This window comes from Raphanus sativus, chromosome 5, assembly GCF_000801105.2.
Source record: "Raphanus sativus cultivar WK10039 chromosome 5, ASM80110v3, whole genome shotgun sequence".
NCBI classification, from domain to species: Eukaryota; Viridiplantae; Streptophyta; class Magnoliopsida; order Brassicales; family Brassicaceae; genus Raphanus; species Raphanus sativus.
The window spans coordinates 28,036,300-28,049,604 of record NC_079515.1 but is presented as its reverse complement, the minus strand read 5'-3'; the positions used below and the strand labels follow the sequence as shown (position 1 = coordinate 28,049,604).

Here is a 13,305-nt window from a genome sequence, read left to right as displayed (position 1 = left end):
GCTTGGTTTCAAGCACTCAGGTGGAGAAGGGAAAACCAGATTCTATAAGAATGGAAAGCTGGGACTTCAGGGCACCTTAACTGGCTCGCTCTACTTGTTCGACGGGAAGACGGTTGCTGGACAAGTGAATAGTGTGGAGAAGAAAAATCTGTCACTATCAAGGGATGAGACTAGTCTTTGGCACAAACGACTTGGTAATCTCAGTATCAAGAATTTACAAATACTTGCTAAAAGAGGAATCCTGGATATCAAGAGGATTGGGTTCCTGGCCTTTTGTGAAAGCTGTGTCATGGGAAAGCATAAGAAGTTGAGTTTTCATGTAGGGAGGCATGATTCAGGTGAACCGCTGAAGTATGTTCATGCGGATTTGTGGGGTTCCACAAATGTAACTCCAAGCTTGTCTCAGAAGCAGTATTTTTTGTCAATCATTGATGATTTCACCAGAAAAGTATGGGTATTCTTCTTGATGAATAAGAGTGAGGCTTTCAGTAAGTTCAGAGAGTGGAAGAAGCTTGTTGAAAATCAAATCAACAAGAAGGTTGGCTGTCTAAGAACCGATAACGGTTTGGAGTTCTGTAACTCGGAGTTCAATGGTTTCTGTAGGAGTGAAGGCATTGAAAGACACAGAACTTGTGCATACACGCCACAGCAGAATGGCGTTGCTGAGCGGATGAACAGAACTATCATGGAGAAAGTAAGGTGTTTACTTGATGAATCCGGTCTTGAAGAAGAATTTTGGGAAGAAGCTGTGGCTACAGCTGCCTACCTGATCAACCGGAGTCCTGCATCTGCGATTGATAATGAGATAACAGAAGAGTTGTGGATTGGTAGAAAACCGAGTTACAACCACCTAAGGAGGTTTGGATCAGTGGCTTATATACACACGGATCAAGGCAAGTTAAAGCCAAGAGCGATCAAGGGTATATTCACTGGATATGCAACTGGTACAAAGGGGTACAGAGTTTGGTTGCTGGATGAAGAAAAGTTTTCTATCAGTAGAAATGTGGTGTTTACTGAGGATGTTGTGTTTAAGGATCTGGAAAAGAAAGAGACACCTGCAAAAGATGTTTCAGGAGATCCGGTACTTGTTCAACATGAAACCGAGATTCAAACAGGTGCTGGTACGGATGAGGTTTCAGGTGGAGTTAGTTCTCAGACTGAAGAAGGTTCAAAGGATTTGGAGTCAGAGTCAGAACAAGCAGAAGTTCAGGAGAATTATAGACTGGCTAGAGATAGACCTCGCAGGCAGATTGTTCCACCATCAAGATTTGATGATTTTGAAGTTATTGCAGCATTTGCGCTAGTAGCGGCTGAAGATGTGATTGCAGTTAAACCTTCAAGTTATGAGGAAGCTATGAATAGCAGTGAATCTGATCTGTGGGATGGGTCTATGGGAGAAGAGATGGATTCTCTGGAAAAGAATGAGACTTGGATTCTGGTTAAGCGACCTAAGAATAAGAAGGTCATTGGATGCAAATGGGTGTACAAGAAGAAACCTGGGTTAACAGAAACAGATGATCCAAGATACAAGTCTAGGCTCGTGGCTAAGGGTTACTCACAGAAGGAAGGTGTTGATTATCACGACATCTTTGCACCTGTGGTGAAACATGTGTCCATAAGGTTGTTACTGTCGATTGTGGTCAACCACGATCTTGAGCTTGAACAGTTAGATGTTAAAACTGCCTTTCTTCATGGAGATATTGAAGAAGAAATTTATATGGAACAGCCAGAGGGATTTCTTGTGAAGGGCAAAGAAGACTATGTGTGTCATCTGAAGAAATCTATGTATGGTCTCAAACAGGCTCCAAGGCAATGGAACATATGCTTTGACAACTTCATGAAAGAACTCGGATTCAGGAGATGTGAATTTGATCACTGTGTGTACGTGAAAGTAGTGACTGGAGGAATATATATCTACTTGCTTCTCTATGTAGATGATATGTTGGTTGCTTCTAAAAGCATGGTGGAGATAGAGAAGGTGAAGAAGTTGTTGAGTAGAAGGTTTGAGATGAAGGATCTGGGCTGTGCAAGGCGGATTTTGGGGATTGACATTCACAGAGATCGTGCAGCTGGAGTTTTGACATTATCTCAGTCAAGTTATGTTAAAAAGGTGCTTCGAACGTTAAACATGGATGATGCTAAAGCAGTTACTACTCCTGTTGGTTCTCACTTTAAGTTGAAAGCTGTAGAAGATGGAGAACAAGAAACAGAGATGGAGAATGTGCTTTATTCTAATGTCATAGGAAGCATTATGTATGCGATGATTGGAACAAGATGTGATCTCGCTTATGATGTTGGGTTAGTGAGCAGGTACATGTCAAAACCAGGTCTGGTGCATTGGGCTGCTGTTAAATGGGTGCTGAGATATATGAAGGGAACAAAGGAACACAAGCTAGTGTTCAGGAAGAATGAAAGCTTCAAGGTAGAAGGTTTCTGCGATGCTGATTTCTCAGCAGACTTGGATAAGAGGAGATCGATTACTGGTTATGTTTTCACAGCTGGAGGAAACGTCATTAGCTGGAGGTCATGTTTGCAACCTGTAGTAGCTCTTTCTACAACAGAGGCAGAGTACATGGCGCTTGTGGAAGCAGTTAAGGAGGCGATTTGGCTGAGAGGTTTGTCTGAAGAGATGGGTTTTGAGCAGGATTCAGTGAGGATTTGGTGTGATTCGCAGAGTGCAATGTGCTTAGCCAAGAACAACGTTCATCACGAGCGGACTAAGCATGTTAGCAGGAAACTCCACTTCATCAGAGACATCATTGAGAAAGGGGAGGTGACTGTCGAGAAGATACACACTTCGAAGAACCCTGCAGACATATTAACCAAGGCGGTTCCTGTGAAGAAGTTTGAAGCGGCTCTGAGGGTTCTCGGAGTGGCCAATCACTAAGGTGTTTGGCATTGCCTGGCAAGACACGAGTTGGCAACATGGTAGCTGCAGATAGAGCTGATTAATCATCAAGGTGGAGATTGTTACGTTGGTGATGAAGAATCAGCAATATTGGAAGCTTGAACCGCGTCGAGATTGACAATTGGGTTATATGGCGTTTTGGTTAAACGGCCGGTTTAATATTACTCATGGTTCACGGTTATGTTAAAACCGGTTATCAGTTGTAACTACCCTTGCCTAATATAAAAGCAAGGCTCGTGAGTTGTATTAAGACATTAGAGAAAGTTAGATTGTACTAGGGTTACAAGCTTTAGGTCACGGCCGTTGTGATCTTGAAAGAGTTTAGTAATTTGCCTTGCCAAGCCCCAGAGACGTAGCCACATCGGTAAACTCTGGGTAATCAATTAATCTCTGTGTGTGCTCCTGTTCTTATTTCGTTTTCTCTTTCATTCTTTGCGTATTCGTGTTCGTGAGGGTTATTCCGTGAGAGTTACGTTTCGCGACTTGTTCAACGTCGGTTTGAGATTGAACAATTTTGCGGGTTCATATCGAACATTAAAACGAACCTAAATCATAACATCCTAATTAACTTCGAAGGCTCTAGAACTCCAACACCGTGCACTCAACAACAACGAGACACTGGGAGTGGCAACTCCGGTGCTGCTGTGATGATCACGGTTCTAGATCAGTTTTGAGTAGAATATTAATGTCGACGGTTGGATTGTTGTTATTGTATTTACTGTAGATAATTGATTTCTTATATGATTAGTTAGGTCATTAGTTTACAGATTGTGGTACGGTTTGTTCTTTGGTTTGTTTTCATTTTATATCTTCACTTATCGGTTCTTCATTCATGCATCGTTTTACTATATCGTATGAGAAAGTGATCATGTTGACAAGAGTAAGAAGAGAGGAACATGAAAATGATAGCCATTACAACAACCAAAATTAAGTTTCAAATCTAAACGAAGTAACATATCAGTTTCTGATTTAGCTATTTATCTATGCAAGACAACAGAAGAAAAAACTTACAGAAAAAGAAGACAGAAGAAGAAAACTATAATCAAAATAAAGTAAAATATTGGTTCACATATTCCCCGCGTGACTTGAATGAGATAGAAAGTTAATCTGATTATTGTGTATCATGAATTTCAAACTATTTAATTTTCTTTAGCTGTAAAGTTCAAACTATTAATCAACCAACTAAAAATGCTGAGGTGTCATCAGCTTAAACAATTCATTTGAATGTGTAGTTGCATTAGTTCATCAAACTCTTATTTTAACCCCGGCTTATTTTAACTTAAAAACATGTAATCCTAAAATTTTAAACTATATTCTACGCAATTTTGATAACTTAAAATAGTTAATAAAAATCTTTTAGGTAAATTGTGATATTAGAAATTTGTATTTTTCATTAAAGGTCCATCAATTTAACCTAACTTAAAGGTTGCTCTAAGTGTTCAATGAATTTGAGTGTCATCTGAAAAGAATCAAAAGATGATTCTGGCTTCCAAATTTTTAATATTGAATCAAAACCTTATCGTTTAGAAAATACTCAGTATATAGTCAGTACTTTCACACATACAATGCGCACGATCGAGTTAATAGTCTTAAAAAGAAGATGTGCAAGGATCAAATGAGTAAAGCATTTATGTTTGCGTAACCATAGAGGATACATTTTTTTATTAGTATGTATGTTCTAGCTAGTACCTAGTAGCTATGTTGTTGTAGTGTCCGATTAATTTATTTTGAAAAAACGAAATCAAACTTTCTATGAGAAGCTTTCGAAAATTTTACTTTTGAAATTCGGATGTAACATTAATGTTAAGAATGAATAGTCCAAAATAAATTGTTTTTCTCTCGAATCCTAAATGTAATACTAGTATGAACCTCAATTTAAGAACTTAAAGGTTGCTCTAAGTTTTCAATGAATTTGAGTGTCTTCTTAAAAGATGATTCTGGCTTTCGAATTTTCAATATTGAGTCAAAATCCTCAAACTATTATCGTTACAGAAAATATTCGGTAGTCAGTACTTTCACACATACAATGCGCATGAACTTCGTAATATATAGTCTAAAAAAGAAGATGTGCAAGAATCAAATGAATAAACCGTTTATGTTTGAGTATAGAGGACACCATTTTTTTATTAGTACTTAGTAGCTACTTATGTGGTTGTCGTGTCCGATTAATTTATTTTGAAAAAAAAAACGAAATCAAACTCTTGATGAGAAGCTTTTGAAAATTTGACCTTCGAAATTCGGATGTAACATTAATATTAAGAATGAATAGTCCAAAATAAATTGTTTTTCTCTCAAATCCTAAATGTAATAAGATTTTTCCTTTTAAAGTAAGATTACAATAAACTATTTCTTTCATCCTTTAATCACTTCTTATTTTTAGTAATCAAAGTTACACCTCCTGATCAGGACAAGGACATAATCAAATCGTCTTGTTGTGACTAATTTTTAATCACAAAGCCAATATTTGATTAGTGAATTTTTAGCCATTCAACGAGCTAAAATGTCTCCCTCCATGCAAACCCTAATTTTAGAAACTACAACTTCTATAAGAATCTCACACAATGCATCATAATCTCTACCAGCCCCCATTAAATAATCCACTGGGTCTGATTAAATAAAAATAAATCCACTCCCTCTCCTATTTACCTCCTCAATAAAACCTGAGGGAGAAAAAAAACAAAAAATCAAAAATTAAATATATTAAAAATAAATAATGGCGGTAGGAAAAATTGTGGTATCTGTGGCATCCATGCTTCTGGTGGTGGGTGTTGCCATAGGAGTAGTCACCTTTGTTAATAAAGGTGGTGTTGCAGGTGGCGATAAGACTCTGAACTCGCATCAGAAAGCGGTTCAGTCAATTTGTGAGTCAGCCACAGACAAAGGTTCATGTGCAAAAACACTTGAGCCTGTCAAAAGCGACGATCCAAGTAAGCTTATCAAAGCCTTCATGCTGGCTACAAAAGACGCGGTCACAAAATCCTCAAGCTTCGCGGCTGCAACCGAAGAAGGCATGGGGAAAAACATGAACGCAACTAACAAAGCCGTTCTTGATTACTGCAAGAGAGTGCTGATGTACGCTCTTGAGGATCTTGAGACCATTGTTGAAGAAATGGGTGAAGATCTTCAGCAGAGTGGAAGTAAGATGGACCAGCTTAAACAATGGTTAACCGGAGTTTTTAATTACCAAACCGATTGTATTGATGATATTGAAGACGTGGAACTAAGAAAAATCATGGCTGAAGGAATCTCTCACTCAGAGGTTTTGTCCAGTAACGCTATCGATATCTTCCATGCTCTTGTCACCGCTATGTCCCAAATGAAGAACGGGAACCTCGGAGAAGCTGGACCTGCTCCTGATCGTGATCTTCTAGAAGACATGGACGACAAAGGATTACCTAAATGGCATTCTGACAAAGACAGGAAGCTTATGGCTCAGGCCGGACGCCCTGATGCCCCAGCTGATGAAGGCATAGGTGAAGGCGGCGGTGGTGGCGGTAAGATCAAGCCGACTCATGTGGTGGCTAAAGATGGAAGTGGACAGTTTAAGACTATTTCCGAAGCAGTTAAGGCTTGTCCGCAGAAAAATCCTGGACGTTGCATTATCTATATTAAGGCTGGTGTCTACAAGGAACAGGTCACTATCCCTAAGAAGGTAAACAACGTTTTCATGTTTGGTGATGGTGCAACAAAAACAATCATTACTTTCGACAGAAGTGTTGGTCTTAGCCCTGGAACCACTACTTCACTCAGTGGCACCGTTCGTAAGTCCCATTTGATTAATCCTTTTTTTGTTTTGCTGAATTCCATTTAATTAATCTTGTTTTTTTTTTTCCATCTAACTATATTGCACCGTGCAATATCTAAATATACACATGCACATGCACGTTGATATCTAAATATATACATGTATGCAGAGGTTGAATCTGAGGGATTCATGGCGAAATGGATTGGGTTTCAGAACACTGCTGGTCCATTAGGACACCAAGCCGTCGCATTCCGTGTGAACGGAGACCGTGCGGTCATATTCAACTGCAGATTTGATGGTTACCAAGACACACTCTACGTCAACAATGGACGTCAGTTCTACAGGAACATTGTTGTGTCCGGTACAGTCGATTTTATCTTCGGAAAATCTGCGACGGTGATCCAAAACTCTCTAATCCTCTGCCGAAAGGGAAACAAAGGACAAACCAACCACGTTACAGCCGACGGTAACATGAAAGGTAAAGCGGTGAAGATTGGTATCGTTCTCCATAACTGCCGTATCATGGCGGACAAAGAGCTCGAAGCTGACAGGCTAACCGTCAAATCATACCTTGGACGGCCGTGGAAACCATTTGCCACCACCGCTGTTATTGGAACAGAGATTGGTGATTTGATTCAACCGGTAGGATGGAACGAATGGCAAGGAGAAAAGTTCCATCTGACAGCTACATATGTTGAGTTCAATAACCGTGGACCAGGAGCTAACACAGCTGCGAGGGCTCCTTGGGCTAAGATGGCTAAGTCTGCCGCTGAGGTTGAACGTTTCACCGTCGCTAACTGGCTGACTCCGGCTAACTGGATTCAAGAAGCCAACGTTCCTGTCCAGCTTGGATTGTAAAAGAAACTACCTAACAAAATAATATAGTATGTGATCATGTAAAAAGGTAACAGTACGACCTCGTCTCTCGGGATCAGGGCTCTTTTTGGTTATTATTAAGGTTCTAGGCATTTTGGGATGATGTTTGTATAAAATTGCTTTTGTTTCACATGCAAAACATATGTACAAAATATCTTATTTCTTCTTTTACTTTCTTTTATTCAAATGTTGATGTGTATATATCCAATCACTAAACATGATAAAAATAACTTCAAACTAATATCCTAGTAAGAATATACAAACCAAATACTTATGTAAGATGATGTGTAGGCAGGCATGTATATCAGCCCAACGAATAGTTTTTTCTATTGCTATGTTTATACATGATTGTATATGCAAGTATGCTATCAGAAGATTATGAGGGCAGATATGACTACTATTGGCAAATGTTATGAGGTGTGTAATATGTTATCAAAGTAAGCGGTCTGTCACATTGATGATTTCACCAATATTTCACACATTACAAACGTGACATTAGCTTCTCTTCGATGGCTCTCTCTAACCAAAGTAAACCGAGTCCTAATCCAACTTTCCTAACCAACCCCAGCCATTCCTTGATCGTCAAATATTCCGGTTCTAAGATGTTTTGCTAGAACAGTACATATGTTTACGGATATGGACCTGATGCAGCTAGAGTCATAAAAGATGCATTGGCTAAAGCACTTGGCCCTTACTATAAATTGTTAAAGACCCTAAGGTGTTGCTACTGGATGAATGCAACAAGTGCTCTAGACGCCGAGTCAGACCAAGATGCTCTGGACCAGGTGGTAACGCATCGGTTATTGCATTGCAGTGGCTAAGAATGGTATCATCGCGGAGAAAGGAAAGCATTGAACTAAAAAATTAATAGCAAAGATGTTGTCTTATGAAATAAACAAAAAAAAGAAGTTAATCATCATCCTCACTTTCATCACTATAAGAGACTAATGCTAAACCTGTTTGAAAAGCTACGGGAGTGACATTGGGCTTTGCAGAATCTAAAGAAGTCTCCGGTTTTGCATTCGCTGAGATATCTTTCTTCTCATCCTCTGTACTCGCTTTGACCTTCTTCGGTTGTGACTTGATTTTTATGATGGCGTTAAAAGGTGGACGAGTCGAGGCGTTTCTCTTCCCCGTTGTCTTTGGTTCCTACATAAGATACATAAAACAACCCATGTGGTGGTTTCGAATGCTTAGTTTGAATAGTTCTGTAAATCATATGTCAAACAAAAGATCTAGTTTGAAACAACAGAGATGCTCACTTTGCTGGTTGTTGGCGGTGGTGGTGGTGGAAGTGCAGCTTCTTGAGAGATTGCTGATCGTGCTGCAACTGCTGCCTAAAAAAATGAAAACCAATAATCCAAGGGTTGATGCAGCATTATTACATCTGTTTACTGTATCTTTTTTGACAAGAAATTTAATTACCTGGAAACTACGAAGCTGTTCTTCCTCTTCGTCTGCTAATTTACGTTCATACTGCTTCCTTGACTATTTTAAAAAAAAAATGCAAAATGAAGGGCATCAAAAAGGTCAAGAATCTTCTTCCATCGGCATTGTACACTGGCCATGCTACGATGAATAAACTCCGTCTGAAATTACTGAGTTTTACACAGAAAGGTGGCTCACCATCTCGAGCTTATCAAGAAACTCAGTCTCTTCCTCATCAAGAGCTTTTGGTGGTCCTGTGGCAATCCAATTCAAAATGAAGAGCTTATACAAAGATGTTAATGCAAAATTATAAGCGAGATTATCAATACTGCAAGAGTGGGTGACGACTCACTATGCTTGAAACGTTCGTTAAACTCAGCGTCCTTCTTGTCTTTGTTCTCTTTCAAAATCTGAAAGAGGAATTAAAAAAAAAAAGAAGGGAAGCAAGCATTGTTCTTAGTCTTCCATGAAACAGGATTAAAAGAGTATCCAGTAATATGACTTTTTCACGGAGAAGAAGATACTCAATAAACCTCGTACAGAGCCCTGTCTCTCTGGAAGGTTCCATCTTCAACTCTTTCCCCTCTTTCTTTCTTCGATTCCTCTAACTTCAAAAATTCAATTTCCCATAATTTAATTCAGATCCAATCTACTACAAACCTAGGGTGGTTTCGATTGAGCAAATCTAGAGAGTGAGAACCTGTTCTTCGGAGACGAAATTAAGTAACCTAATAGGCTTCTCTTCTCCCATCTTCTCCTTCTCCTTCTCCTTCTTCCTCCTCCTCTACGCGCTCTGAGTATATCTACGCACTCTTTTTTTTTCTCTCTCTCTCAAATCTCCAAAAAAGCCTATCTTTCATCTGCTTCAGTTTAGTGCCGCCACTATTAATTAGATAAGAATGGGCTTTATTGGCCCAATTAGGTGGCCTTTTATTAGGTTTTTAGTTAATAATAATACGACTGGCGGCGATAAATAAATAAAATAGTTTTTCCACGACCTAACCATGACCTAATCCATATTTTCTCCATTACTACTACTATACAGTGTACAGCTAATGCATCGAGCATTGACTTATTGACCAAACTTTGGGCCTGGCCCATTTAAATCGAGAAATTAGCGTGGCTATATATGGTTAGATAGAGTTTAGTGTCAAAAAGGTTTTGCAAGTTGCAACGATTTCCCTCGATTCGCTGCTCTCTCTCACTCTGTTCTTATCTCCGCCGTCTTTAGCTCACCGGAGCATTGGTTAGCTTCTTCTTCCTCCTATTCTCTAAACTATTGAATGTTTCGGTATTCTCTGCGAATCGATTGAGATTTCGTTCATCTCATTTTGGGAATCTGTTGTTTTAGATGATCTCTCGTTTCTATCCTCTTGGCTATGATAGCTTATAAGTTTGTTAGTCTGGTTCTCCTGCTCGTAGCTGCTTTGAGTCTCAATCGATTCATAGATCTCCGAGTAGCTTTCGGTTGACTTATATCCATAAACGAATCGCTTTTGTTGTTTTGTTCATTGATGATGCATTCAGGTTGAAATGGTTGGTCCAAGTGGAAAGAAAGAGAAGGTAGACAAGGCTGGTCCAAGTGGCGGTGGAAAGAAAAAGAAGGACGTCAAGAAGGAAACAGGTCTCGGTCTCAGCGTTAAGAAGGATGAGAACTTCGGTGAGTGGTACTCTGAGGTTTGTAAGCACGAGATGATCGAGTACTACGATATCTCTGGCTGTTACATCCTTAGGCCATGGTCTATGGCCATTTGGGAGATTATGCAAGTGAGTTTTATTTTTTTATCATATTCTTATGTCAAATCACAATGATGTGGGAGATATTAGATGTTTGATCATTTTTTTGTTTCCATTCTACCATTTGTAGACTTTCTTTGATGCTGAAATCAAGAAGATGAAGGTGAAGAATTGCTACTTCCCTCTCTTTGTATCTCCTGGTGTCCTCGAGAAGGAGAAGGACCACATTGAGGGTTTCGCTCCTGAGGTCTGTGTATATCTTTTCAAATCTTTAAATGGGATTTTTATTTGTGTCAGTGAAGGCGTTCGTTGTTTAACATATTTTGAATGTTATTGTTTAGGTTGCTTGGGTTACAAAATCTGGCAAATCTGACTTGGAAGTCCCCATTGCTATTCGTCCTACCAGTGAGACTGTCATGTACCCTTACTACAGCAAGTGGATTAGGGGCCACCGTGACTTGCCTTTGAAGCTTAACCAGTGGTGCAATGTTGTTAGATGGGAGTTCAGCAACCCTACCCCTTTTATCCGGTACTTGATCATCTTTGTATGGATTTAAGCTGTAAAATAAACAAAGAAGTTTGGTTTGTCTTAGCCCATAGCCTAAACTTTTTAATTGCAGGAGCCGTGAGTTCCTTTGGCAGGAAGGGCACACTGCTTTCGCCACTAAAGAAGAAGCTGATAAAGAGGTAACTCGACTTATCATAACTTTTGCCTGTGATCCATCCAACATCTCCCTTTTTATCTGCTGCAAACAAGGGTTATATGCATGAGGTTAGTATCATTTTATCGCACTGCTTCTCAACTCAACTGTTCTCAGGTCCTTGAAATTTTGGAGCTTTACCGTCGCATATATGAAGAGTATCTCGCAGTCCCAGTTGTGAAAGGTATGAAGAGTGAAAACGAAAAGTTTGCTGGGGGACTTTACACTACTAGTGTGGAGGTATGTAGTTGTTCTTTCTCGTGGCAGAGACACAATCGTTTCTTTTTTCTCGTGGATTTTCTCTATATGGATTTAAACTTTGATTTTGTAGGCTTTCATTCCAAACACGGGTCGTGGTGTACAAGGTGCAACTTCTCATTGTTTGGGACAAAACTTTGCGAAGATGTTCGAGATCAACTTTGAGAATGAGAAAGGAGAGACTGAAATGGTGTGGCAGAATTCTTGGGCCTACAGTACCAGGACGGTAAATCTTGTGTTATTTTATTTAACCTAGGTTTATTATCCCTTATGGTTCCTCAACCGCTTTTAACTTTTAAACTTTGTAAATTGAATAGATTGGAGTGATGATAATGACTCATGGAGATGACAAAGGCCTGATACTTCCTCCTAAAGTCGCATCTGTGCAAGTTGTTGTGATCCCTGTGCCATACAAAGATGCTAATACACAAGGAATTTTTGATGCTTGTACTGCTACCGTATCTGCTTTGAGTGAAGCCGGTATCCGTGCAGAAGAAGATTTAAGGGATAACTACTCTCCAGGATGGAAGTATTCAAACTGGGAAATGAAGGGTGTCCCCTTGAGAATTGAGATTGGACCCCGAGATCTGGAAAATGATCAGGTCAGCCTTAGTTTAAAGTATGTCTCGGTTTATACTGGGAAGACTGTGGCTAAACTAATTTCATTATTATCATTGTTTTTTTGCATGTCTATAGGTCAGAACTGTGAGAAGGGACAACGGAGCTAAGGAAGATATCCCAAGAGGTTCCTTAGTGGAACATGTTAAGGAACTGCTTGAGAAGATCCAGGAGAATATGTACGAAGTGGCGAAGGCAAAGAGGGAAGCCTGTGTTGAAGAAATTAAGACTTGGGACGAGTTTATCGTAGCTCTCAACAAGAAGAAACTCATCTTAGCTCCCTGGTGCGATGAAGAGGTGCGTTACAACAACCAAAAAAATACACTTGTTCTTCCAGCTTTTTTTTTGTGTTGAAAATCAAATGCAATTTTAATCTCCTTTGAAACCATACTATTTTGCAGGAAGTGGAGAGAGATGTCAAGGCACGTACTAAAGGTGAAACTGGAGCAGCGAAAACCCTCTGTTCTCCATTTGAGCAGCCAGAGCTCCCTGAAGGTTAGAAACAGAGGAGAACCTTTTAATCTCTCTTGAGAAACTATGCTCATCAATTTCTCTCTTGACCCGCCATTGTTAATTATAGTGTCATTAGTTCAGCATTCGTTATTGGTTTTTGTGTGTTTGAACAGGTACTCTCTGCTTTGCATCTGGAAAGCCTGCCAAGAAATGGACCTATTGGGGCAGGAGTTACTAAGTGTTCACCATGTTTTCGTTCAGTTCATGAAATTTTACTTTGTAAGACTCTCAAGTTCGTTGTGTTTTGATTTGATATTTTGACTGAAAGCTACTTCAATTTTATAACTGTGTGTGATTGCACTATGAACAACTACAGAATGATGTTTTTGTTTCAAAAGAACTGTTAGAAAAAGGAACCATGAACATATTTGAAATCCACTGCTTGTGGGAACTTTTAGTTGCACTTTGGGCTCTGTGTGTAATTCACCATAAAGCTCACAGTTTATTTCATGTACTGTAATAATTAGTAACGAAAAATGCGTAAGTTTTTGGTACTTAACATCATACTCGTGTCCACGATG

At 39.4% G+C, this 13,305-nt stretch overlaps 3 protein-coding genes across 3 annotated transcripts; 2 read left to right on the top strand and 1 right to left on the bottom strand.

Moving 5' to 3' along the window:
* The first annotated feature begins 5,511 nt into the window (after nucleotides 1–5,511).
* LOC108861660 (probable pectinesterase/pectinesterase inhibitor) lies at nucleotides 5,512–7,716 on the top strand. Its single transcript, XM_018635580.2, has 2 exons — nucleotides 5,512–6,669; nucleotides 6,823–7,716. The coding sequence occupies exons 1-2, from the start codon at nucleotides 5,622–5,624 to the stop codon at nucleotides 7,509–7,511; spliced, it is 1,737 nt and encodes a 578-aa protein (XP_018491082.1). The 5' UTR covers nucleotides 5,512–5,621; the 3' UTR covers nucleotides 7,512–7,716.
* Nucleotides 7,717–8,369: 653 nt separating this feature from the next.
* LOC108859226 (uncharacterized) lies at nucleotides 8,370–9,817 on the bottom strand. The gene is made up of 7 exons (XM_057010791.1): nucleotides 9,658–9,817; nucleotides 9,491–9,565; nucleotides 9,310–9,367; nucleotides 9,156–9,211; nucleotides 8,955–9,017; nucleotides 8,792–8,866; nucleotides 8,370–8,678 (listed from the first exon to the last, which is right to left on the bottom strand). Exons 1-7 carry the CDS (start codon nucleotides 9,706–9,708, stop codon nucleotides 8,439–8,441), a joined length of 618 nt encoding a protein of 205 aa, XP_056866771.1. The 5' UTR covers nucleotides 9,709–9,817; the 3' UTR covers nucleotides 8,370–8,438.
* Nucleotides 9,818–10,048: 231 nt separating this feature from the next.
* Nucleotides 10,049–13,124, top strand: LOC108805074 (proline--tRNA ligase, cytoplasmic). The gene is made up of 11 exons (XM_018577028.2): nucleotides 10,049–10,203; nucleotides 10,485–10,724; nucleotides 10,825–10,941; nucleotides 11,036–11,223; nucleotides 11,315–11,381; nucleotides 11,513–11,635; nucleotides 11,727–11,879; nucleotides 11,971–12,255; nucleotides 12,350–12,568; nucleotides 12,673–12,766; nucleotides 12,898–13,124. Exons 2-11 carry the CDS (start codon nucleotides 10,491–10,493, stop codon nucleotides 12,960–12,962), a joined length of 1,545 nt encoding a protein of 514 aa, XP_018432530.2. The 5' UTR covers nucleotides 10,049–10,203; nucleotides 10,485–10,490; the 3' UTR covers nucleotides 12,963–13,124.
* Nucleotides 13,125–13,305: the final 181 nt, after the last annotated feature.